At 36.7% G+C, this 27794-nt stretch overlaps 4 protein-coding genes across 5 annotated transcripts; 2 read left to right on the plus strand and 2 right to left on the minus strand.

Annotated features, from left to right (window-relative positions):
• The first annotated feature begins 1384 nt into the window (after positions 1-1384).
• LOC113754452 lies at positions 1385-6153 on the plus strand. The gene is made up of 5 exons (XM_027298868.1): positions 1385-1553; positions 2491-3921; positions 4140-4262; positions 4482-4634; positions 5581-6153. The coding sequence occupies exons 2-5, from the start codon at positions 2497-2499 to the stop codon at positions 5716-5718; spliced, it is 1839 nt and encodes a 612-aa protein (XP_027154669.1). The 5' UTR covers positions 1385-1553; positions 2491-2496; the 3' UTR covers positions 5719-6153.
• Positions 6154-6723: 570 nt separating this feature from the next.
• On the minus strand, positions 6724-9888 carry LOC113752622 (cytochrome P450 CYP749A22-like). Its single transcript, XM_027296718.1, has 7 exons — positions 9525-9888; positions 9308-9374; positions 8533-8744; positions 8067-8233; positions 7743-7975; positions 7279-7657; positions 6724-7152 (listed from the first exon to the last, which is right to left on the minus strand). Exons 1-7 carry the CDS (start codon positions 9886-9888, stop codon positions 6724-6726), a joined length of 1851 nt encoding a protein of 616 aa, XP_027152519.1.
• A 3053-nt stretch (positions 9889-12941) lies between these two features.
• Positions 12942-15639, minus strand: LOC113753483 (cytochrome P450 CYP749A22-like). Of its 2 annotated transcripts, none has more exons than XM_027297645.1 (5): positions 15111-15639; positions 14761-14984; positions 14430-14662; positions 13924-14281; positions 12942-13659 (listed from the first exon to the last, which is right to left on the minus strand). In XM_027297645.1, the coding sequence occupies exons 1-5, from the start codon at positions 15400-15402 to the stop codon at positions 13231-13233; spliced, it is 1536 nt and encodes a 511-aa protein (XP_027153446.1). In that variant the 5' UTR covers positions 15403-15639; the 3' UTR covers positions 12942-13230. The 2 variants fall into 2 exon arrangements, with proteins under 2 accessions (XP_027153446.1, XP_027153445.1); XM_027297644.1 differs by having other exon boundaries at positions 12943-13659; positions 13924-14284; positions 15111-15638.
• Positions 15640-24389: 8750 nt separating this feature from the next.
• LOC113752623 (cytochrome P450 CYP749A22-like) lies at positions 24390-26573 on the plus strand. The gene is made up of 5 exons (XM_027296719.1): positions 24390-24672; positions 24847-25070; positions 25220-25452; positions 25643-26018; positions 26142-26573. Exons 1-5 carry the CDS (start codon positions 24390-24392, stop codon positions 26571-26573), a joined length of 1548 nt encoding a protein of 515 aa, XP_027152520.1.
• Positions 26574-27794: the final 1221 nt, after the last annotated feature.

Raw genomic sequence — 27794 nt, forward strand, 5'->3', positions numbered from 1 at the left:
TATCAATGAATGTTAAGCCCAACCAAATGGTTTAGTATTTGACAACGGGCTATGAAGCACTTGCCTCAATGACCCAATTTAAATAGGAGAGACATATTAACCTTAGCAACTCAATTCAGTGCTTAAATTTATTAGATTCAAATACTAATACGTTTAGATGCATTTGATAATGTGTTCAGATCTTAATATGTTAAAAAATGTTTGATAAAAAAAAAATTGAATTAATTAAGTGACGCTTTATTACACAAAACTTGCTTTCTAAAAATTAAGTGATAAATTATTTATCATTTAATCATTTGATGTGATACACACTCAAATATATCAAATTTAGTAATTAATAATTTGATAATTTAATAGATTCAAATTTCATATCTCAAACACATCAGCCTTTAGATTCCGATTTCGGCTCTCAAGTTTTCTTAAATAAATAAAAGTATATGTAAAAAGTAACTTTTAAAAATAAAATCGTGAAAAATAATCTTTTAACATAGGCAAACGATTCTTAGGATGGTGTTGTGACTTATGACTTATGAGTGAGGTGAGGGGTTGATTCAGTAGATCTACAAAGAATGACGAAAGCACAAATTTATCCTTGAATTTAGCGGAAACAATGGCGAGAAGCTTACAAACCTTTTCTGGGAATCTACGAACCATTTGCGCGGGCGGCCCCAAGTCAACCAACGTACATTGCCAAGTTCCTTGGAATTTACAAGAGCAAATTGTATATATTTTTTTCGGCTAGTAGTCCTTTATGCTTAGTATCAATTTCACAATTTAGTCCTTTATGTTTGACCATCAACCGAATTGTTTCCCCACCCTTAAAAGTTTCAACGCGCTACTCCTTTTTTTGGTATATATATCCCTTAAGTTTATAGAATGATTGAACTTGATACCAATGTAAACAATTCACATTTGGATAATCAAGACACTAAATGTGTTAAATGCGAAAATTAAATTTGAAGAAAAGATGAAAATTATAGCAAGTCAAAATGTATTAAAGATGTTATATAAAAACTCAAAGTGAAACTTGTAATTGTAATTGACTGATTAGTTTGGTGAAGTGATTAGGGACTAATTAAACATTTATTTCCAACAAAAAAGTCGAAATACAAACTAATCAGAGATTGAATATCAAGTTTTCAAATTTAATTTCATTCATTAACTGATCATGCTAAACCCCAAGAAAATTTAGATTTCATTAACAATTGATTTGATAAAATCTCATTGGACCAATTTATGCAAAGAAAAAGAAAAGGCAAAAAAAAAAAAAAAAAAAAAACTCCGTGACCTACAGGACAACTCCCCATTTACGTCATGACCGTGTCCAACCACCGGTTGATTTGCGCACGTCAACGCCCCCGCACCCATTTTCATTTTTCTTTCTTCCCCCAATTTTCGACATTCCAATTTTAGCACACCAAAAGATTTTCAAACATAAAAATCCCCCTTTTTTCCTAAACCAAACAAAACATCAAATTTCGTTTACGAACCCGCTTTCCCCTTCCCCCTCCCCAAAATTATTGACGAGGGTTTTCCTCAATTTTTTTCCGCAGGTAATTTTTTCCAACAAAAGCACTGATTTTTCTGAAATTAGGGTTCATATCTAGTAGTATAGCTGCTTTCGTGTTATGTTGATTTCGATGATTCTGACTTGGGTTCCATTTATCTGCATGCGAGCTCCGATTATGGATGGTTGACTTCGGAAAGATCACTACTTTATCAGTGATTGTGGAATTAGTTGATTTTTTTTCTTGCTTTTCTAGCTGCTGGATAGGGATTTTTTTTTTTTGGCTGCTATTTGCAATATTTGATTGGGGTAACTGATAATTCACTGATAAAATGGATATGTACATACCTAGACGTGTGTATGGGTTGGTTTTGATCAGTTGTGCGTTAATGAGTGTCAAGAATTTTATGGGCAGGGATCATTCTTGGATATTAGTTAGTTGACTTTTAATTTAGTTCTCGATATCGAATAGGCCTATTGATTGGTAGGGGTTTGTTTATGTGCGTCTGCGTGTTTTAGTGTGGCTATTTCATCTCTCTCTGTGAGTGTGTGTTCTTCAATGTGGCTTTTAAGTGGTGCAGGGATCATTCTTGGATATTATTTAGTTGGCTTTTTCTTTTTTAGCATCAATTCAGTTGGTCGAAATTGAGTAGGCATATTCATTGGTGGGGGTATATGCATGCGTGTCTGCGTGTTTTAGCGTGGTTGTTTCATCTCTGTGTGTGTGTGTGTGTGTGTTGTGCAGTGTGGCTTTTAAGTGGTGCGGCAATTCTTATGTGATTGCTGTACAAACACACATTTGCTTGTGTTTTCCTCTCTGTGAGTGTGAGTATGTGTGTGCTAGTACGGTTGTCGGTTGGTGTATTTCCTCTGTGTACGCTAACGTTGTAATATGGTTGTGAAGTGATGCATTTGCTTTCTGTTCAGTTGTGAATGATGTTTTAAAGGAAGTTAATTTGTGTCCTTTGTTTTTGCCATTGCAGTGACATATGAGCGGGGCATCTGTGGGTTGTTCTCAGCCTAGACCATGTTCTGGGGTGAAGACTGTGAGAAGGTGTAGAAATAGAAGAGAAACAGATAATGTTGTCTTGATTGATGTTGATAGTGATAGTTTTCCTAATGTTATTATCATTGATGTTCCTGAATCTTTACAAAATAAGCTTCGAGGGTCCAGTGTGCTAAGAAATGATAGAAAGGGTCCTTGGGCAACAGTTATCTGCTTAGATGATGATGAAGGAACTGATGGCAATAACGCTCATCCTGGGGTAGAAGTGGATGAGAATGTAAAGAATGGTGCCTCTTCTAGCAAGAGGGATTTCTCTGCACCTCGTAACTATGCAAGCTCCTCAAATTCAGTTGCTGATGATTGTCAATTTGTTCGAGAAAATTTATCTCCAGTGAAATTGTCAAAGGGCAAAAGAACCTATTCTAGAAAAGGGCCTGCCAACCAATATGGCCTCAGTGCTGACTCAGAAAGTAGTTCATCTGACAGTGATTATGTTGATTGTGAGTTGATGGAAGGTCCTTCTGGAAGGCTACGAGAGCAGTGGGAAAAAGCCTCTTCAAAAAGGAAATGTGATACTCGCAATGGTCGGTCTGATACTAAAGATCCTGAAGTGGTCTTTAGTGGAGCTCATCGAAATGGTAATTTAGCTAATGGACATGGTGAACCTAAAAAAACTGCGGAAAGTAAAGAAAAAGAACCTCCAGCTCATTCAATTCCGAAAGAGGATGGTGATTCGGGCTGCAGTTATTCCAATTCCAAGCAGGCAGTGGTTGATGATGATGATCTTTTAGAGTCAGTTTTAAAAACTCCATTTCCTGGCAGCAAAGCTGATCCTCCTTGTAGGAGAGAACCTGTAAATGGAGAACGTCCATTTGACAATGCTGAACACCATAGTGGCCAATTTTTTGAGAAAGGTGGTTCAAGTTTTCATAATGAGGAAGAGCAGGTCCCTCGTGGAGCGGATTCTGTTCCTTATTCTGACTGGGGCAGCAGGAAAGTTAATCATGTGGAGAAGGTTTTGCAAAATAAGAAAGAGCCACATGAAATACAGTGTCAGAATCCAGTGAACCAGGATTATGGAAAATCTATTTCTGGAGACAAAGGAAATATTTCTCAGGAGACTATAACTGAGAATACAAGCAAAACCACTAATGATCTCATTAACAAAGTGCAACCTGTACGATCCCATTCTTGTTCAGTGAGTGCAAATGAAGAACCTATGAGGTTGGTTTCGAACAGTCAAATGGAGGACAAAGGAGTTGATTTAGTGCACAGTATGGATTGTGATGTCACACTTAATCTGGAGGGTTGCATCCTTAGTGAAAGAGAAAAACTTAAGGAGACAGATGAATACAAAAAAGCAGTGGAGGAAGAATGGGCTTCTCGACAACGAGCGCTGCAAATTCAGGTTTCTCATATATTTCTTGTGTGGCGATCGAGGGTTTGAGTGAAACTGAATTTTGCTGATATTTCCAATTTGATTCAGATGGCATTTGGCTAGTTTTGGTTTTTGCTAACGCATTAACTGTTACCACTCTGTTTTTCTGGCTGATTACTTCAAACTAGGTTTCAATTATGAACATTAATTGGATATTCCAATGTAATGTTCTTTTTCTTACTTTCCAGGCTGAAGAAGCACAAAACTTAAGGCGGCTGCACAAGAGAAGGAAAGCTGAAAGCTTGCGTTTACTGGACATGGAGAGAAGACAAAAACAACGTGTGGAGGAAATAAGAGAGACTCAAAAGAAGGTTCTGGAGATATATTTCATTCTCTCTCAATATATTGATATAGATACCTGTGGTCTTATTTTATAACCAATTAATTATCTTCTATCTCCATCTCTTCTCTGGCTATCTTCTTTGCTTTCTTCCTCCTCCCACCCTTTCTACCTTTGCTACTTTTATATCCCTGTTTTAAGGAAGATGTCAGTCTTAAATTGATGATAATTCTCCTTTGTATCTTTTTAGGATGAAGAGAACATGAATTTGAAGGAAGTCATTCGTGCTGCAGTCAGAAAGGAGCTTAATCAACTAGAACTAACGTGCCATGATATGGCTTCGCTGCTGCGGGGCCTTGGAGTTCTTGTTGGTGTTGTTGGGCAATCTCCATCATCTAATGAGGTTGGTTGCCTTTTCAAATGCCTCTACTTTTTACCTAGGATGACCTGAATCACAGATCAAGATAATTATCTTTCCCACTACTTTTGGTTGAGCTTTGGGACAAAAATATAAAGTGAACTAATGTAAATTTTTCATCACTTCACGGATATGTGGAGACAAAAATGATTACAAAAGGCTAGTTGGATTATAGGAACAAAATTTGTAAATGGATTTTTGTTATTATTCGTAGAATTATGGACAATATGAGTTAGATAATTCAAACTGTACCATAAATATAAATTTAAATAGAATGTTCCTAAATTAGTTTGTTAAAGTCCAAAGGAACAATCATCTTGCAAATAACATAATGCATTAAAAATGGAAGCAATCAGACATGGCAAAGAAGCTGTCAGCTCTAGTGCCTCCCTGAGATAATTATGTTTTGCATGCTTTTTTCTGATTTTATTATCTAAAATCAAGAAAATGATGGCTTAAGACAACAATTGTAAATTAATTTTGTACAGTACTAACCCAGTATGTCATCTTTTCTAAGCAAAAATTACGCTTGAAGCACATGCTTTGCTATGCTTAGTAAAGGAACTATGCTTTAGATGTCGTATAGCGTGACCCATTCGTTGTTCTGTATGGTGCATTTACTTCATTTTCGGTAACTTGTTTGGGTGATATATTTTCAGTTTTCTGTATGTGATGCTCAATTCCGTGTTGCTTGAGTAGGAAATATGATGGAGAAAAACATATTTAGTACTGCTAAACTAAGATTTTCTTTTGAAAGGTTACTAAGATTTTCCTCTAAAAATGTAGTAAGGTATTCTAATTCAGTTTTCTTATTTTAATTAAACTGAAGGAGGGAGGATATTTATCTTTGCCTGCTAATTTGCCAGCTAAATTTGTGTAGTTGGTTTAGGATTATCTTGATTTTGGTGCTCAAAGTTGGTGATCATTTCAGGTGCGCTTAGCTTATAAAAGAGCTTTGCTGACCTTCCATCCTGATCGAGCTTCAGGATCTGACATCCGTAAACAGGTGGAGGCTGAAGAAAAGTTTAAGCTCATATCCCGCATGAAGGATAAATTTTTGCTGACTTGACAGACCTTTTAGTAATGGCTAAGTTTGATATTCCTGTTGGAACTCTCTCTTGCTATTGGGAAATGCTTATTCAACACCAGTGCTTTGGGGTTTCTTAAGACAGAGAGCTTTGAGCCTTTGATTAGTCCGCTCGTACAATGGTCGGCCAAAATTTTTTTTTTGTAAAGCACAGTTCTTGTAACTTAAATGGTCTAGGCTATAGGATTTTGTAATCAATAGGCTTTTCCTTGACATTACCTCCCCCTGTGTTGCATAGGCAACTCCTCCGCCCCCCAACCCCAAACAGAGATAGAGAGAGAGAGAGAGAGAATGATGCGAGGGGAATGGATCCTGTTTTAATTCATCAGTTTATTGGGGAACTCGTTTGACTTTTTTGGATTTGCTGCTTGTAATATTTTAAGAATGATTAACAAAAAGAAATCTTGAATTGTCGGATACCGTATATACGGATTCTTGAAGTTAAATAAACTGTTTGTGAATCATGACAAAGTCAGAAGGTTCTTCTTTCTCGTGAATCATCCTGCAAAAACAGATTTCATTACCATGAAGTAGCCTGCAACTTGCGAACCAGGTTGCCCCCTAAACACCTATTTCTGTTTGAGAGATGTCCAACAATGAAGAGATTGCTGCATGTTTGGTGGGAGTTAATGGTGGGAATGTTTATGTCGACCTCGTATCATGCTACTTTTTTTCTCATCAAGTAGGATCCGTAAACAAGTCACCCAAGATTAAGTTGCAGATGATGACAAGAATAGAGAGGTAATATGAGGAAGAAGAACCCATCATTATACTTACAACTCTTCTTCTTGTTGCGTACACATGTATGTATGTCAACGGATGGCTTCACAACCGCCACTATTTTTTAACATAATGAAGCTTTTTGTCTACATGACCAACATTGACGCCTTCTTATGTGCCCAGAAATGTGGGAGAAATATAACATAAGAGTACAATTATTTGCACTATATACTCGGAAAGCTTAGTGCCGTTTTGAGTTGATTTGCGTCAGAGTGGATTCAACACAATCGGAACTCCTCGCTCGGGGCGAAGTGTAAGAACTGTAAAAGGCGAATGGACGTAATTTGGAGAAAGGGTGAACTTGAAACGCTGCAACATCATTGAGAGTGCGATCTTGACTTCATTAGTAGCAAAGTTCAACCCCACGCAAGTCCTCGGTCCAAAGCCAAATGGAAGATATGCCATGGTATTGTAATTCGTTGCTTTAGCTACCCCTTCTGCAAATCTCTCTGGCTTGAAAAGAAAAGCGTCTGCTCCCCATATCTCTGAATCACAGTGGATTGCACAAGGTAGAATATTGATATCCATATCAGCTGGAAGTGTCAGCTTTCCGAGTTTCACTTCACTTCCGACTCTTCTCACAATATTCGTTGCAGGAGAGTACAGCCTCATAGTTTCATTGATGATCATGGTCATCTGCAAGAGCATAATTAGAAATACAAAGATTATAAGTTAGATTGAAAGGTTTAAAGACTAAAAGAACATTAAAATCCAAACTGAAGTGTAAGTTGTGACCTCTGACTGTAGTATAGTTTTGCTTACATTTCTTAGTCTAGCAATGAAGTCTGGTTTTGGTTTTTCGTGGCCAAAGAATTCAAACACTTCGTTTCTTGCTTTTTCTTGCCAATCTGTGTGGATTGCCAAGAGGAAAATAGTCCAGGTTAGGGCAGAGCTTATTGTTTCATGTCCTGCAAGGTAAAATGTCTTGCATTCGTCCACAATATCGTCTATTGTAATCCTGTATTTTATATCTGCAGCATGGTGAGCTTTAAGAAGTGAACCAAGAAAATCGTTCCCGTAACTGTCTGCTTTTCCTGTCTTTACCCCTTCTTCTCTCTTATTTACAATCGACATGATTGAGTTCCGAAGCGATTCTTCGATTTTTTCTGATGCAATATCATCAGCTGAGCGGAAAATTTTCCTGAGTTGTTTGACGCAACAGATAAGCTACATCATCTAATGAAAGTTGAGAAAAGTAGAGAGTACTGAAAGCAAGTTAAGCATACCAATCCTCGAGGAACCGAATTTTGGCATCATTTTTGAAAATGAAGAAACCAAGCTGCATCAACATTTCAAATATGTTCTTGCCTTCTAAGTAGCTGCTTCCAAAAGCTGTCCTGGAGATAACCTCTGAGGTCAAATGCCTGAATTCTTCATATACTTCAATTTCCTTGCCATCATGACATCTCCACTTTTCAAGCACAGTTTCCACACTTTCGATCATTGCTGGAACCATATCCTGCATACAAGCTATACTCTTTAGGCATTGAACTTTTAGAATTACTTGTAACTATGATTAAATTTTATACGCTCAACAATCCGGGATTTACCTTTAAGCTTTCTGCATGGAAAGCATGATTTGCCAGCTTCCGAAGCTTCAACCACTTCTCTCCTTCTGTCATGACGAGCCCATCTCCTATCAGCTTTTTGACAAGGCTGTTAGCTTTGATTTTTGGGTAGGCACCCTCTTTATTGCTTAGAATTTCTCGAATTAACTCTGGTTCAGTGACAACCAGTTGAGGTTTATTACCAATCCAGATGAGGAAATTTTTACCTGTTCAATTAGTTTGAGCTAATATAAGTGAATCATTTACTAATGTGTAAGTAATTAAGTCTATCATAGCAAAAATAGCCCAAAAAGAAAAAGTAAATGCTGCTTCCTGTTTCTTTCATTTGTCTTGGACTGGCATCTTGCAGACAACCTAAAATAGGAAACACTGATATACGAGGCTACCATTTTGACTATGTTTAAAAAGTTGAAAATTGTTAAAGTTAGTAAAAATAACAACTAGATACCATATAAATTCCTCCACGCATACACATGAGGCTGGATTCTGGGAAATATGTCATGTGAAATATCGACCATGGGGCAGCTCATGGATTTGCTTTTCATGCTAAGGATTTCTTTTGTGTTCCCATATAAAAACTTGTAAGGAGGACCTTTGATTCCCTGCGCCCTCATGACATATTGCATATGAATTGGAGCCCAGCAAATCTTGTAGAAAATTCTAAAAAGAACTAGTAAGAAAAAGCACAGAAAACAGGAGAATATGATTCCCATGGTTCCCAACAAAGTCAGAGACTTTTGCACACTATGATGTAGTAATTTGCAAACTAAACTATGCTTCTCGGGTGATATTTATTGTAGTGCCTCAGCCGCATTGGAATCTTGGGACACAACTATATTAGGGGGCATAATTATAGGCACTAATTGCCTGCTATATGGGGTTAAACTTGCAGGCACTGCCTGCTTAGTTGGAAATGGTGATAACAGCTCTCTACGATTTTTTCAATGCCGACAGCATGAACGTTAGTGCATAGAATATATTTTAGTTTGTGTGTGCATCAATACTGTGCAACTCTGTTAACTTCTTCCATTGTCGTCTATACAGATTGTATATCCAACCATCCATAGGGCTCCAACATTGTCAAATTCTTGGAAATATAAGCCAGGAATTGGGCGTTATTAGCTGGACATATGAACATAGATTTCTCGTGTTAGAAATCCGACCTAGCCATCATTAATTTCTTCGACAAAGACAACTTTCCCATAAGAAAATACTGGATTTACCCGTTTGTTGTATCAACTCTTTTGTCTGGCACTTTTGGCATAGTTATACATGCAAATGGTTCTTTGCCTGGAGAATATTGCATGTACATATGAATAATTCAGTAAGTTCCTTTTAATTGTGTTCTATTTGAGCAATATCATTCAGGTAAATTGCACTACGACTCCCGAGACACGCACATAAAGTTACTTATACTATTGTAAAATTTTGCCGACCAACAATCTGGAATTGAATTGTAGAACATCAGAGGGAACGCAGGATTACTTGAATCCCGGTTTGTGGAGTGAGGGAAAGGATATGAACCGGGGAATGAGTATATATAGGTAAAGTTCAAGCCAAGACAAGCTCGAGCTCCCCGATCAAATGGCAAAAATGCTGCTATGTTGGTATTGGTGGATCCAGCAATCCCTCCTTGAAATCTTTCTGGTTTGAAAAGATGTGAATCTGCACCCCATATTTGGGGGTCATGATGAATTGCCAAAATTGGAATTAGGATGTCTGTATTGGCTGGAAGAATGAGCCACAACCCAACTTCAGTCTCTTTGTTAGCTCTTCTTTCAGTGAAAATCACAGTAGGACTCATTTATAATCATGGCCATCTGTTTTAGTCTTGCAATGCCTTCTGCATTTGGAGTTTTTTCACCAAATGCTTCAAGAACTTCCTCCCTTGCCTTGCCAATCCTTGCCAATCGGTGTAAATTCTCTAATGAGCTCTGGCTCGCCAACAACTATCTTTGCTTTTAGGACCATGCCAATAAACAAAATTATTACCCAGCAAAATACAAGGGAAAGAGATTCTCTCAGTTACATGTTTCCTTTAATGATGATATTGGTTTGTATTTTGAGTATTTGAAAATATTTCACCATGCAACTATAGATTTAATCCAAGACTATGATACTCAGAAGAGACTATAGGTCCTCACTCCTAGATTTTAATGAAACACATGTAAATGTTCTATCAACTCTATTAGACTATTACTAATCAACCACCAAAATGGACTGACCAAAAAAAAAAAAAAACCCACCAAAATTGGGAATGGCAATTGGGCATTTGTGAGCCAAACGCACCTAAGCCCGAGCGCTGCTACCGCTAAAGATGGCCTAGAACGTAGCTCGGCTACCAAGCTTCTTGGGCTCCAAACCTAATTGTGGTCAGCTCAAACTCAATTTCTTTGAACACATTTCTCAATTCCGGGATGTCTCATGTACACTCCCTCTCGTCGTATCATCCAATCTATCCCTCCACTCCTAACTCGTTTTTTGCTTAAATTATGCTTGAACAGAAATACTTGTTAATGGTATAATTTATAGTAAACAAAAGTTGTCGCAGTAACAAAATAGATGACTGTTTAAACCTCAATTATCGGTTTGAGTAAAGATTAGCCTATTCAGTGTGCTGAGCTTTCTAGATAACTAATGACAATTTGAAGTGAATTGTTTTTTAAGTTGGTTGTCGTCTTTGTACCCTTTTATCTGCAAATACCAATCTTCCTGCAAGAACTAAAACTTTTTCAACCATTTACGTCAATTTAGTAGGAGGAGGATGATAATGTTTAAATTTTACATGGGATCCACGATTTATGTTATGTGCTTATTAGCTATGTTTTCAGAACCGGACCGGATAGCGACTCGGCCGAGGTCAGGGGTCAGGGGTCAATGGGTTCGACGGGGGGTCGATAGGGGTCGAACCGGATGACGTCATAAATAAAAATTATTTAAAAATTAAAATATTATATATATAATATCTAATAATATATTGATATTAATAAAGGTATATCCATATATATTTGATGTTTCAAATATATTTAACAAGAAAATACAAAGAAATTAGAACAATCAAGTAGCAATTTATATTATTTAATAAATATTAATAAGTTTAGAATTAAAATTACGAATTTAATTGAAAAATAACATCAAATTTTAGGACAATATTTATAAAGTATCAAATATTTGAGGTATATCAATAAATTTTAACAATTTAGGGGGTCAAAACATAATATTAAAAAGTTTGAATTTTTTTAAAAAAATTACTGTTGAACCGGAAAAACCGATTTTTTCCCGGTCAAACCCGGTTTTTGACCGGCTTTGACCGGATTTTAAATTTCCGGTTTTTTAATGTGACTCGGACCGGCTGCCTGGCCGGTTCCCGGTTCGACCGGCCGGTCCAGTCCGAGTTTGAAAACAGAGCTTATTAGTGGTGCTTTGATTACAGTTTTCTATTAGAAAATTCTTACGTTCTTCCAGTAAACACATCTTTCAATCATCTTTATACTTTACATACATCAAATCGGTATGATATATTTTTCAATAGAAACTCTGCAAAAATACTCCGGCAAAGGATAAATTAAAAGATACTACTGTGCTAATGGTAAGACTACAAGAGTGCAACTAATATTTACCATATATCTGAGTCCATGAATATATATGGGAAGTATGTGGTGTGATATGCCAAGGGTCCTTCGTTGAAAATGCTCCCTCATCTTGGAAATCTCTTTGGTGTTGCCGTGAATGAATCTGTAAGGAGGTCCCTTTATGCCCTGTGAGAGCATAACACACTCTCCTTGGAGTCCACCATGGCTTGTGAAAATACTTGATAACAAGCGAAAACAGGTACGAAAACAAACAGCTTAAGAAAATGACTTCTAAGGTTCTTTCAGTGGACATCATGGACCATACTAGCTTGTAGCCAGCGATGTCCAGCTGGGAGGTACTAATATTTTGGCTTTTAGGGCACTATTTATACATGTGTTGTGGAGGAGATAAACCTTCGCTTCCATTTAAGACATTTTCAAAATAAAAGAAAAATGCAGTGCCGCATGAGTCTGCTACTTAAGAGTTGGAACATTTGCAGAAACAAAAAAGAACAAATGTAAAATATTCTGCATTTTCAAGACTTAATTACGAATGCCAACATTTCATTGGCTTTTTAGTTAGAAAAATTTGTTTAAGATGGGAATCCAAACTAAACCAAACAGACGAGGAAGGTTCAAGCATTACGTGGAAGGCATATGATTATTGTTTGTAAACTTGTGGTTCATTCCTCAGTTGTCCCCTCCATCCCAATGTTCCTTCTATCTAATGATTGCACGTCGTACTAAACAGGAGTGATACTACAGAACTACCACTAACTACTAATTCTTGTCTTTAGTGTTTTTGTTTACTATTTTACTTTTTATTCGGAGACTACCAGGTATAATCAGTGCCTTTTCAGCGGATTATTTATGACATTTTTCAAAGAATTTGATTAGTGAAACCTACTTATCTTGTGGAGTAGCTAGAAAGACCTTTATTATTAACAGTATCAGTGGTACTTAAGCTGATTCATTGATGCTCTGTTTCATGTTATTGTTCAGTAGTAATTGGTCATCTTTGCACAGCGGAAAATGAATAAACATTTGTGGTAGTTTCAAGTTGACTCTGGATTATTGCTTTAATTTTTTCTTTAGAACATCTTATGCATCATTAAACAGCATCTTTCTTAAAGGCCAAGTCCAAGAGAGTTGTAATAATAAATCTTCTTTCTTGTTCAGGGTGCAAATACACGAATTTGGCAAAAAACTTCGTCATTTGTTGTCATCTTTGGTGTATTTGTTCAGTAATCTTAGGCTAGAGCTGCCAAAAAAAAACAAATCGGGTTCCAAGTCAAAACTCAATTAGGTTCGACTTCTTGTCAGCATACACGAATAGATCTAGCGTTGCTCCAAAAATATGTCCAATAAAGCAATAATTGGGTATAACATCTAGAAAGATTTTTTCCCCCCTCACAACTCTTATTGTGCTACTAAACTATAAATCAGATCATGTGAAAATCAATGAGACACATAATACCTTAGCATATTTTACAGAGTTAGTGACCTACCCGACCTCGATATTTTATCAACAATGTCTAAACTTTATGATTGGAATTTGGAACCTTGTATACATATTACCGAGGACGAATCACTACTTGAACTCCATGCTGGGGTCGAAGGGATAAGATTTGTACTGGTGAGTGAACATAGTTTGGGGAGAGTGTAAAGGTGTAGCGTTGCAAAATCATTGACAGTGAGATCTTGGCTTCAAGAGTTGCAAAATTTGCTCCAACACAAGTTCGAGGTCCCAGACTAAACGGCAGAAATGCTGCTGGATTGTTCTTGGTTGCTGCAGCAACCCCACTCGAGAATCTTTCTGGATTGAAAATATGTGCATCTTCGCCCCATAGTTTGGGGTCATGATGAATTGCTAGGATTGGAACATGTACATTTGTATTTGTAGGCAGAATGAGCTTCCCTAATTTTGCTCCCTTCTTAGCTTTTCTTTGTATGTAAACTGAGGGAGGATATAGTCTTAAAGACTCATTAATGATCATGCTCATCTGTACCACAAGTGGGAAGCAGAAATTAGAGAAGGATCCCTCATCAGTTTTAGCTAAAACTATGGAGGATATTCCATTTGGAATTGCATCCAATGCAGAAATTCAAGCCTTAAACAAGTAGAAATGGCGGAAACTGTTTAGCTTTAGGGTGCAAACTGCAGTTAGTCCAATAACCTGTTTAGCAATTTGTAATTCTGACGAAAAAAAGAAAAAGTACTATTTGATCAGTACACCTTGTTCTTGTAGTAGTAGTAATTTGCTTACCGTTTTCAATCTTGAAATCCCTTCTGGATTTGGAGGTTGCTGACCAAACAATTCGAATACCTCCTCCCGGGCTTTTTCTTGCCATTCGGTGTGAATTGCTAGAAGAAGAATGGTCCATGAAAGCAATATAGATGCTGTGGTTTGTCCAGCGCTGTAAAAGGTCTTGCATTGATCAATTATTTCTTGCACTGTAATTTTACTGTTCCTATCGGAAGCATAATGAGCTTTTAAGTGTAATCCCAGAAAATCTTCTCCAGAGCTGATCTCTTTCTGTCTTTTCTTCACCATCTCTAAAACAGAATCTCGAGCCCTTTTCTCGAGTTTATCTGCTTCCAGATCATATCTATCTTTGAAGACGCTACTGCCAGAAGAAGAATCGAAGGTCGAAAAATTCAGTTAGACTGTGGGCCTTAGTCAATAACCTATCGCCCCATCATACAATCAAGTCTATTAAGTTACTGATACCAAAACAGGACATTGTTCGTACATTAAAGTTTGAAAGTCACCTGATGATTGGAAGCTTAGTTTTGTAGGAATTTTTGCTAGATAAGACCACCAACTTCCTCAACATCTGAAAGATATCTTGGCCTTCTAAATAGCTGCTCCCACATGCTGTCCTAGAGATAACTTCAGCAGTCAACACCCTGAATTCTTCACTGGCATCTATCTCCATCCCCTCATAATTCTTCCATCTTCCAAGCATCAGCTCAACGCTTTCAATCATTGCTGGAATCATATGCTGTAACAACAAATAATTGTAACTCTCGGACCATCAAGAAGGTTGATACAGAAAAGCTAAATGTCAAGTCCTATATACTGAAGATTACATGCTCTTACTCTTAAGCTTTCAGCATGAAAGGCTTGACTCGACAGCTTCCGCAATTTCAACCATTTTTCGCCATCAGATGTCAAAATCCCTTTTCCTAGTATCTTTTTCAAATGTCTATCGACATCTGATCTGCAGAAAGACTGTTCGTTGTCATACAGCAGTTCCTTTATAAGCTCTGGCTCTGATACAACCAATTCAGCTCTAGCACCAGGCCAGTGCAGAAAATTCTTTCCTAACCCAAAAAAAAACAACACCGCGCATGTAAAAAAAATTCGAGGGTTTTGAAGAAAATTCCATCCAGAAAAACATATATTTCTATTCTTGAAAGATGGAAGTAAGAGAAGACGACATGTAGTACCATATATTTTAGTCCACAAGTAGATGTGTGGCTGGAGAGTTCGGAAGATGTCATGTGATAACTGCACCTTTCTGTTCATGAAATTCTGCCTCATCTCAGAGATTTCTATGGTATTGCCATGAAGGAATCTGGGAGGAGGGCCTTTGATGCCTTGTGAAAAAAATACATGCTGAATCCGCCTTGGCATCCACCATACTTTGTGAAGAAAATTAATCAAAGCTACCAGCAAGCAAAACAGAATACTTGCAACAAAAATTCTCAAGGTTTCCCCCATGGAGAACCAGTTCTTCATGTTTTAGTTCTACCAGCTTTTTATTCATGCCAAAGTCAATAAATCCCTCCAATTGCTTATTCAACTAATCAATGCACTCAAAACTGATGTCATTCTCCTTGCCCCAGGCTTTTATACTAAGCGTCCAGCTGCCGTTGAATTTATCCATTGTTGGGCCAAAGTCTATTGGTCAATAAATAAGCAGTTAAACAATCATGATAATGAAGCACACCAGCTCTTGACCTCTACTTTCTTGATTGGCAAATGCTGGTGATGTATAATCTTGGTTGAATGGGTTAGCGGTCTAGTCAACAGGAAGTAATAACATATGGCCATTAGTCCTTTGTGGTGGGCTGATGATTCAAAGAAAGTGGAGTTAGATTATCCACATTAGTAATTACCCACAATGACATGGCAGTTGACGTTTAAACCATAAGCTGCTCCTTTGTTGTTTTTAGGTGGGCTGGTCATTTGATTTCACCAACCAGTTCTAAATAGAGGTGCTATCGAGCCGAGTCGAACTCGAATAACACCATACTCGAGCTCGAACTCGATCACAATCAGTGTTACTCGAACTCGAACGAGTATATAAATTTGGACTCGAGCTTGACTCGATAAAATAAAATTAAACTCGAGCTCGACTCGTTTGCGCTCGAGTAAATATCAAGCCCGATCTACTCGAGTTCGAGCTCGAGTTTTGAACTAAAACTATAAATATTTTCTCAAAATATATAATATAAATATAATATGAAAATTCGATTAAACTTGTCGAGCACTCGAGTATTTATTTTTGGAGTTCGAACTCGACTCGTTGAATATAACTCGAGCTCGAGCTCGGTCAAGCCAAGCTTTTGACCAAACCGCTCACAAGTTACTCAAGATCGGCTTGACTTGATTGTACCCCTAGTTCCAAAGCATAAAAAAGGGGGAAAAAAACCTTTTTTTTGGTTCTATTCCCGTTGGGCATAGGAAAAAAATACACAAAAATAAGAAGTTAGGAACCGCCATAATACTTTGATCTTATAAGTTATAATCCACCCCTCAATTGTGTTCACTTCCGTATTACCATTTCTTAACTATTCTCCGACAAGAATATACAATGCTCACCTGCCCTTAGCGAGAGTATACAAGAACCAACAGAATAAAAGGAAGAGAACCATTTTGGTCCCTTGTCTTTGATGTGTTGGTCAATTTAATCTTTTATCTATCACTAATTAAATTATCCATTTAGTCCCTCATCTTTATAAAATAAAACTAATTTAAGACCTCTATTGAAACATTAAATAATTTTAATAGAATTGGTTACTTACAGAGGGCGTGTGGACTTTAAAAAATGACCACTTTAATCCTCAAGCTGTTCCTCCAATTTGGTTCCTTATATTTAACCGCCTATCAAATTGGCTTTAAAGCCTCATTTTCATAAAATAAAATCGATGTTCAGACTTTTAATTAGAAATTAGAGCCATTAATTCATATATTTTCATCTAATGCTGGTAAAATAAAGATTGCGGATATTGTAATTGTAAGATTAAAGAGCAAACAATTTTTGTCTATCCCTTTAGTTTAACAGTTTAAATGTCCATAATTTTAGGACTGGTTGTTGTCCATTGCGATCTTGCCGTCGGTGTCAAACACCACTTGGAAGCATTGGCTTTTCCACCGATCAACAAATTCGCCAAGAGTGATAGATAATGGAGCCATTATTGTACATCTCTTTGAGATTACCTATCTATCTAGAACTGCAGAAACGTTAAAAAGTTTGACGAAGACATTCACAGTAATGAATCAGCAGACGCATAAATGAATCAGCTTCATGTGACAAAGACAACAAATGAGAGTGAAAATTCAACCAATAATTGATTCTAGAGGGATAATTAAAACTGACTACGACATGGCACAATGCTTCTAGAATAATTTTTCCAACTAAGGACGACAAAGATTTGCTAAATATTCCAGTATATATGTCAAGTTCTTTTTGCCACAAAAATAAGGACCAAGATATGATGGCTCTTAGTGCAACAATATGCTGTTTAGTTAAATCTTTAGTACCAGCCAAGAAAACGAATTTTTCTAGTTAGCCATGCAATTTTTGCTTTCTAGCTCACTCCGGATATAAAGGACTGCCTATGAAAATTCTGATGCAATTATTTCATTGATCATTAATAGGAAATTACAGATATTGTACAGAAAAAAAAAAAGGCAATGCTGCTTGTCTCAATCTTGAACCCCGACAAGAAAGAAACTTTAATGTTCAGACCAAATTGACAGTCCCCGTTTTGTAAAGATTTCAGTGCATGAAGGAAGCATTACTTGACCACCATTTTGGGGAAGGCTCATAATTTGAGTTGGTGAGTGAACATAGTTAGGAGAAAGTGTGAAGGCAAAACGTTGCCAAATCACGGGAAGTGCGATCTTTGCTTCAGTGACTGCAAAATTTAGGCCAACAGATGTTCTATGTCCCAAGCTGAAAGGGGCAAGATTGTTGTTTGTAGCTCTAGCAAGTAGCAACCCCTTGTGAGAATCTTTCCGGTTTGAAACAAGTGCATCTTCCCCTCATATGGTGGGATCATGATGAACTGCTAAGAAGGCGACGTTCATCTCCATATTAAAGGGAAAGATGAGATTCCCTAATCTGGCTCGCTTCTTGGCCTTCCTTCCTATCTTAAAGACTCGTCAATGATCATGCTCATCTGTAGCAGAAGTGCAAAACAGAGACAAAGAGAGTATTTCAGCTATTTAGTGCAGCACCTATATGGTTAGCTATGAACCTGCAGACAACTGATGAGTTTATGATTTGCCTACCACTTTAGTCTTTAAATTCCCCCTGAATTTGGAGTTCATCTCCGATTAACTCGTTCACCTCCTCTCACACTTTGTCTTGCCAGTTCTTATGCATTGCTAGAAGGAAAATGCTCCATGAAAGCAAAATTGTTGTTGTCCCTTGTCCAGCACTGTAAAATGTTTTGCATTCATCAATTATTTCTTCTGCTAAGATTCTCTTATACTCGTGAACTTCAGCATCATGATGAGCCTCTAACAATAGCCCAAGAAAGTCGGAGACTTGGAGCTGTGCTTTTTCTTGCTTTTACCTTTTCTCTTTTCTCCACAATTTGAATAATGTAGTCTCGAATTCCTTTCTCAAGCTCATCTGATTCTTTATCATCCCTACTTTTCCAAATGGTGAATGATCAGATAGCAACTAAATACTATTCAGCATCGAGCCCAAGCAACAATTTTTGACGTTCAAGGCTTTTGTAAACAAGATTTATTGATCCCAGTAAATAACCGTATCAACCATCGATTATTAGTACTACACTGATTGATCCATGATCAAAGGAAAAACAGAATCAAGAGAACACATACCTGATGTCAGGGAACCTAATTTTTTCCATATTTCTGCCACATATAAATGTCAACTGCCTCGACATTTGGAAGAGTTGCTGCCCTTCCTCATAGCTACTCCCAAATGCAGTCCCTGAGATGACTTCTGAACTTAACATCCTGAACTCCTCACAAACTTCTATTTCCTTGCCATCATTGCTTTGGTACTTTCTAAGCATCATCTCAGTTCTTTCAACCATTGCAGAGGAATCAGGAACTGTGGATGGCACAAATTATTTTATATTGAAGCAACTATTCAAAATGAAAATTTGTAGAAATCTCCTTAAAATCCGAAATAGTAGTGATAGTTACTTGATCTACATCTGGTTGTGGCAGAGCTTACTTTCGAACTTTGGGCACGGAGAAAGTTCCAATGTTGTTAAACTCGGATCGGATAGCGCCTCGACTAAATTATTGGGTTAGGGATCAATTGGCCGGACCGTTTTCAAGAACCCGTTGACATCAACATGATGTTATAATATTTTTGTAAGTTTCAGAAATATTAAAATGGTTATATTTGATCAATCGTGAAAAATGTTCCAAAAATATTAGACTTGCAATCAAATATACACCTAATAATTATATATAAAAATGTAAATTCGTGGTTAAAATATATCCATTCTCCAAAACTACTTAAAAAACTAAATTAAAACAAATTAATGCAAGTTGGAGTCAGTGATGCTAAATTAATGAGATCATATGGATGAAAACATTTTGATTTAGAGATCATTTAAGAAATTGAGTGATTTTGATATTTACACTAAGGGTCCGTTTGGTTGGACTGAAAATATTTTTCTAGGGAAAATATTTTCCATCGAAGTTATTTTCCTGGAAAATCACTTCCTTCCCCATAATTTTCCAGTGTTTGGTTATTAAGTGAAAATATTTTCCGAATTCCTTTTTTCATAATTTTCCGGTGTTTGGTTTGTCAATGAAAATATTTTCTGATATGTTTGTTGATATATTGCAAATATTTTTCTACTCTCAAAACATTCATTTCATTACAAGTTAATTTTAGTTTCTATCCATTATAATCATATTATCATTTTTATAAAATATTTATTCATATTACACCATGAATTCTTAAATTTTCCAACTCGAATTGGTAATAAGCTAGAACAATTCAATGCATACAGAAGCAAATATATGCCAAAATATAAAATATTACTCAACAAAAACGAAAATCCATCTCCAAATGGAAAACGGTCCCAAAAATAGCAAAAGAATCAATTTTTCTCCAAAAAAACTTCTAAAAGGCAAGACTCACTGTATATCTAGATTTTTCTGTATCTTCATAGATGTTTTTGTGTGAGAGTGTAGAGAAAAGAAATAAGATAGCAAAAGATAAAAAAGAGGGGAAGGTTGCCAACCATTATTACTTAAATTCCTGGCGGTTCACCATTCATGCAAGGCATTATACGATTCATACTCCAGAAATATCAGTAGACTTGTGCCAAAGGAAAATCCTTTGTCGTTACATGATGCTTCTTGCTGATAATGGCATTGATGCAGAGGAGCAAACTGATCACCTTTTGGCTTCCCGAATGTGGAAGCATGGAAAGAAGCAACGAAACAAATGAGCCCCGAAGGCAAACATGCATTCAAAAGCTCCACCCCTCCTTTCTCTTCGAACTTGAGGTAGAAGTGGAACACCGTAAGCAGGATTTGGCACCATGTACTGCTGATAGGAAGTAATGCTGGCAGCAGCTGGCATTGTAGGATCTTGCGGTCTGGGTTGTGGAACCGAACCGAAGTCTTGTGGACCAAATGTGGGATCTTGAACTTGAGCTGGGTTTGATGAGGTAAATGAGATAAACTTAGAGTTTGCATAGACGGTGTCTTGAGCCTCGTGATCGTACTCAACCCATGATGATGAAGATGATGATGTTGGTAATGGTGGGGCAGAGGGCTCATATGGCGGACAGTAATATTGGTACTGACAATGGCATGGTGGTGGTGGTGGGTTATCAATGAACAATGCCTTCTTCTTCTTCTTCTTCTGCTTTCTTGACCAGAACTTGAGCTTCTTCACGGCCTTCATCATCTTCATGGCTGGCCTTCTTGTTTTACATGGAGAAAATGAAAAAAGTCCACTGGTGCTGTATTGTTCAGCGGAATCTTGTAAGTTGATTTATTCAAATAGAAGAGATAACTTGGCTGTGGCAAAGTACGAATCTGGAAGTGGAAGCGAGATTTGATAGTCTTACGGAGGACACTTGACAAAGCATTCAAAGACAGAGAAGTTAAAAAACATCTACAACTCTCACCAGCTCCTTTTTCATGAGTCCTGAAGCCGTCGGAAATTAACTTCAGGAAAATTGTTGTGGAAGTCATTTTCCACCCGGTGGCGTGAAAACATTTTCCAGCTGAAATAATTTTCCAACCTCTTTTGCTTCCAAACACCAGAAATTCTGGAAAACCTTTTCGGGAAAATATTTTCAGTCCAAACAAACATACCCTAAATGGGTGATGTTTTCCTATTAATAAATGAAAGTGTTACAATTTAAGTAATTCAAATTATGTTTGGAAAAAAGAAGAAAGAAAAATTTGAGAACTGGGTCAATCAGTCGAATCGGATAACTAATTTAGTCGGTTTTTGATGGTTTTGACTGATTTTTGACCAAAACTGTTTTATAGTACAAACCAGTTCGGAAAGAAGGTCGGTTCACGGTCGAACCGGCCTGTCCGGTCCGGGTCTAACAACCCTTCCATCGCCTGTTACCCTTTTTTTTTTTTTTTTTTGGAGATACTTTTCAGATTCAAACCTCGAAAATGAAACATCCTTTTTGTTCAACATTTGTTTGATCTGTTATAACTAATCCTGCTTTATGACCTCGCCAACGAAGAAAGTTCCTTCCTGTCAACGGAACTGCAAGAAGAAAACTGAACAAAGGAATTTCTTAACAAATGCAGCACAATAAATGCCAGAGGCTGATTGCTCTTGCCATATACGTTGATCCAGGAATAGATGTGAGGCTCTGAAATCCTGGAAACATCTGGTGGGACAATTCCATTTTTTTGGCTTATGGACCTCTCCCTTACCTGAGATATTTCTTTGGCATTTCCATGGATGAATTTGTAAGACGGGCATCCAGTGCCCTGTGACTGCATGAGATACTCTGTTTGCGAATTGGATTCCACCATAGTTTCTCAAGAAATTTGACGAAAGCTAAGAAAAGAAAGAAAGATATAGCGGTTAGTATAGAATGAAGTACAATTTCCATATTTAGCATATTGACCACCGGTGATAATCCTGTAATGCTTTACCAACAAATTTACTATAAACAGAAAGAAGATTCACATATGTGTTACGCACTATCATCGGGGCAGAATAGAGAACTCTAGGTATCACCATGTTTTGATTATTCAGGGAAAAAAAGGGAAAAAAATGAAAGAAGATTTCTGTGTAATAAAAAGAATTTGGAGGTTTAGGAAGTGCATTTCCTTCAAGTCGATTAAACCATTGGATTGGACAAGAAAAGCAATGAGCTGTAGTACTTCATATGAATTCTTTGATGGCACAGAGCAAGAAAGTAGCAGCTAAATTTTTCTTTTGACTGCAGGGTTCATATAATTTTCACTTACATTCTAGGCATTAATGCCTAATTGTGAGAATACCCCAAAACAAAATGCTTGTATTGTAATACTGCAAAACTCGAATGGGGGTAAAAGCAATGGACAACAAACAGCATTTGGTACAGTTTTGGGCCTCTGATTGGATTTGGAATTGGCCCTGAGGTTTTGGGGTCATCATAATAATAACTATGGTTAAAATCTCCAATTTATTTTGTCTCATTCAAAGTGTTATATTTTTATTTTGGTCTGTGCTAAATTTTTGTCACACTTAACTTTTTATCTACTTTAAGTTTTTATAATGTCATCAAGGATATGCAATTTGATCCATAAAGTGTTTGAGTAGTCCCGCAATCATTTTAACCCACAAACTTGACACGTGACTAAAGGGCATATATGAAACAAAAGCAAGTTTCAAAGTGCGACAAAAATTATGGAATGGAGGGAGTAGGAGTTTTTATTTAGGACACTTACTATAAACATGTAGGGTAATATTATTTGCACTTTCACTATTTCATTTTTATTTTGATGAAACCATATTACCCCCTCCCTAATTTCATCCCCTTGCTTATGATTTAACTTTACTAGATTTTCTCTTACATTGTAAAATCAATTAATTATTCCATTACACATTAAAATGGCTAATTTAAAATTGTCACTAATATGTATTATGTATTTTTCTACAAAACTTCACGAAATTATATGATGCCAAAGATCAATCTAGCAATGTAATATGAATAGATTCCAAACTTCTAGTCTAAAATAAATAAATAAATCACAAGCTTCAGAGATGACTAAAAACTGAGTATAACTGCAATGTCTCATAAATAGGACAGTAATACTTCAAAAAATCTACAAAGAATAGTTCATACAACCATCATGGAGGGAGTGAAACTTTCTAGTATATTTCAACAAAAGCATAACAGCATCTAGTATCTAGATGATGCAATGCAACCTCAATTGTGCTCATAAAAAATCTACAAAATTGAAATTTGAAATAAGAATATGAAAAATAAATTAAAAACAATTATGTGGGTTTAGAAAAAGAGAAGCAAAAATTAAATTTTTTTACCTTTTGAATATGTACGACAATTGTGCCCAATTTCCTTGCATGTGAACACACGATAGGATAGGAAAATAAATTAGGGTAGAAATAATATGGTCTCATCAAGATGAAATAGGATAGTGTGAGTGCAAATAACATTACCCATACATGTAAAACATGCATGTTTAGTGTCACAAGCACTAGAACAATGGGAAAACGTTCTCTCTCTATCTCTCTCTTTTTTTTTACCTCAATTTGGGAATCCGTGATAAAAAAGCATAATAAAAGGCCACTTTTTAGTAATTATTCATACAGACTTATGTAATAATTTGAGCGACATGGAATACAAATAGTCAACTCTTATCGTTTGGAAAAAAAAAAAAGGAATACAAATATTCATTTACCATATCAATCTGGTCTTGGAGTCTACCTAATAAGATTATCACTACTCCTAACACTAAAACACTCGAGATCATTGATGCATTTATGTCTAGTAATTTGTCCTCTAATACATATAGGATACAACTAATGAACTAAGCAATTCAATAATATGTGTGATCATGAGGGCGACCAAAAGTATATAAATTCTAAAACATATGTGAGGGCTGATGATGCATCAAGGTCTAGCATCTCGAACACCTGCAAGTCCTTTTCTACCAACAAAAGATTCCCCAAGTTGATTTATCTTGTTTGAAACAAATCCCTATCAGCTCAAGCCTTCCAGTATTTTAGTAGACTAATATATCTTATCCATTCATGACAAAGGTCAATTTAGCATTAGATATCCGCATTATATAACTAGTGTATGATTTCATCTCCAAAGCTAGGAAATGTCTCGAGGACCCCAGTCCAGTAAGCATTAATATTGCCCAAGTGAAAGACAAAGCTGGCATGGACTTCTTATAGTCGTGTCTTCTTGTAATCACAGAACACTGATTTCCAGCTCCATCACAGTATAAAAAGCTCAAGAAAATTTAGTTAGAGCTGATTATCTGTTCATGACTGAATCATGGGTATCAATGAGGTTATCATTTTCTGTCTCTTTAGTACTTTTCTAATCTACATCCTCTGGACTTTCTTTAGATTCCTTCATAAAGTATGGTGGATTCCTTGTCGACTTAAGAGGATCATGAGTTCACAGGGAATCAGTGGCCCTGCTTATAAGTTTCCATATGGAAATACTAAAGAGATCACAAACATGAGAAATCAATCTATGAGCAAACCTATGGAGATCTCTCATGATATCTTTCAAAGAATTCAGCCTCATGTTTACTTATGGACAAAAATCTATGGTCAGTATAATTTTCCAAAATTTCAACACATAAAATGTATATTTGCTGATTTCTTGTTCCTGTGCTACAATAAGATTCGGTTAGCGAGCTTGTTTAAGTTCAATACTGATTTTTCTTCTAAAAGTAGCTCCATTCTTCTTTCCAGTTATGATGTTTATTCCTTTCTGGTTACAGGTAAGAACTATATCAGTTGGCATGGCTCACAAGCCCAACTATTTGTAACAGACACAGAGATGATCAAAGAAGTATTGACCAACAGAGAAGATGCTTACCCAAAAATGGATATGGAAGGCATTGCTAAGAAATTGTTAGGTGAGGCACTCATAACAAATGAGGGAGAAAAATGGGCAAAAGTACGCAAATTGGCTAACCACACATTCCATGCAGAGAGCTTAAAAGTAAGTCTTGTATTAATCACATCACACGAGTCAAGAGTATGAAAGTTTGTCGTCATCCTGTGAAAATGGGATTTGAATTTGGGACATGATATTGCTTGCATAATACCCTTAACAAGATTTGCTACTTATAAGATAAGCTTTTGGTACAGAGAATGGTTCCAGAGATGAGTGCGAGTGTTGAGGTGATGCTGGAAAATTGGAAACACCATGAAGGGAAAGAGATTGATGCATTCAAAGAATTTGGGTTACTGACCACTGAAGTAATTGCCAGGACAGCTTTTGGGAGTAGTTACAGGGAAGGGAAGCACATATTTGAGATGGTGGCAAAGTTGACAGCAATAGATGTCAGGAATGTTTACAAAGTTAAATTTCCTGGTATCAGGTAAAACATGTTTTTTTCTAAAACTAAAATACTCATTTATTGAAGTATTTTGCATCCTGAACTCTATCAAACAGGATAATTAAGATGTAACTTAACTAGTACTCCACTCATAGTTGTGGGGTAAATCCACAAGAATGTAAGAAGATTAGTAGTTCTGCTCATCTATCTCGCCATTCAAACATTTTTGCAGCATGTTAATGAAATCCAGTGATGAGATTGAAGCAGAGAAACTTGAACGAGGAATCAAAACCTCCATTCTAGAACTAGTCAAGAAAAGGGAAAAAGGAAGAAAAGGTGAAACTGAAGATTATGGGATCGACTACCTTGGAGAATTAATGAAATTGACTTGTGACACTAACATAAACAAGAGGATCACACTGGAACAGATGATCGATGAGATTAAGGCATTGTTTGGTGCCGGACATCTTACAACCACCAACCTGCTTGGGTGGTGTGCTTTCGTCCTTTCAGTGCATGGTGATTGGCAAGAGAAAGCACGAAAAGAAGTCTTTGAAATATTTGGAAATCAAAACCCAAGTTCTGATGGGATTGCAAGGCTAAAAACAGTAAGCACATCATCACCTGAATACAAACATACTGTATTCATCAGATTATTTTCTAGTCCTCAAACAATCCTTAATAATGACTATTGATTCGATTCTAACTGAGTTCCTTCCTTTTGTGTACAGATGAACATGATCATTAACGAATGCCTCAGACTATATCCTCCAGTACTTACAATGACTAGAAAAGTTGGAAGGGAAGTTAGACTAGGAAACCTCGGACTTCCTACAAATATAAACATATACCTCCCAATTCTAGCACTACACCACAACCCTGAAATCTGGGGCAAAGATGTTCACCTCTTCAAGCCAGAAAGATTTGCAGAAGGGGTGGCTAAAGCAACCAACAACACCGCTGCAGCATTTTTCCCATTTGGTTTGGGCCCTCGAACTTGTGTGGGATTGAACTTCACCACCAATGAAGCAAAAATTGCATTGTCAATGATTCTGCAACGTTACAAGCTCACGTTGTCACCAAATTATGTCCACTTCCCTGCCGACATCTTTATTCTTACCCCAAAATACGGGGTTCAAGTGATCCTCCAGGCAATTAGTTAGTGGTTTGCAGCTTCAAGAAATAGATGTGGGGTGTTGATGTGTGATGTGTGATCTTATTGTAATTTTTACTCCTTATTATGATTGTACGTAGAAGAACCACAAGATTAGTACAAAGTCCTCATTATTTATTTTATCAGCTTGGTCATGCCCATAAGAACCCAGCTAAGCTAATGGCTTAACAAGCTGCAACTTACAAAGTCCTCATTATTTATTTTATCAGCTTGGTCATGCCCATAAGAACCCAGCTAAGCTAATGGCTTAACAAGCTGCAACTGATCATATGCCCTCAGAGGTATCTATCTATATGCAATTGCACGCAAACTGCTACTTGCAAAGAGATTAGAGGACCCTATTCGTTTATGAAAAGCAGATTGATTTGCGAAGATGAGGCAAAGGGATTTGGAAAATAGCTCGGAATAAAAGTTAAAACACAGTGAAGATGCAGAACTAGTACCGTCATAAACAATAGACTTGAACAAGTTGGAGTGAGGTGTGTCTTTCAAGTTTATAGGTCGGCTGCTTTCAAGCCAATCTTTTTCTAGAACTCTTTAATCAATGGTGGCTTTACACATTCAATTATTTTGTTTATCATAAACTGATATTGATGTAAAATCAAACTATTTTTTTGGTAGGTGTAAAATCAAACTATTACGAATGACATATCCTCCTCCGTGGTCCAGGAAAAAAAAAATACAAGAAAAATATTACTATTTTGTACACAAAACTGATTTGTGATTGGACTATTGCAGTATTTTGCGAATATGAAACAGATGTTGGAAAGCAACAGGGCTTTCTGAATGTTCATACATGGTTCTGTCCATCAAGGAAAATCTATCATCAACTCTACTGAAGTAATATACTAGTGAAATCATCAACTCAAGTCATCTTCTGTGAAATCATCACTTTCTGATCCAGCATCAAGTCCTTTCGGGATTTATGGACCACCACTGGAGAAAACGAGAGAAATGGTGATAATTAAGTGCCATAATCTCGTCACGGAGAATATGTCTATTAATTTATCTGATCTTGATAATGTGGATGAGATCATTGATGGATGAATCCAGGTCTAGCATATTGACATATTTGTCTTTTGCTACCGACTAAATCTTCCCCAGGCTTATAGCAGGGGTTTATTAGAAGTAAAGAGATAGTTCAGTTTATTTGATGAGCTGATTAAGTTGGTTTTAAAACATGGTAGCGGTGTCGACAATAATTCTCGTC

This window comes from Coffea eugenioides, chromosome 11, assembly GCF_003713205.1.
Source record: "Coffea eugenioides isolate CCC68of chromosome 11, Ceug_1.0, whole genome shotgun sequence".
NCBI lineage: Eukaryota > Viridiplantae > Streptophyta > Magnoliopsida > Gentianales > Rubiaceae > Coffea > Coffea eugenioides.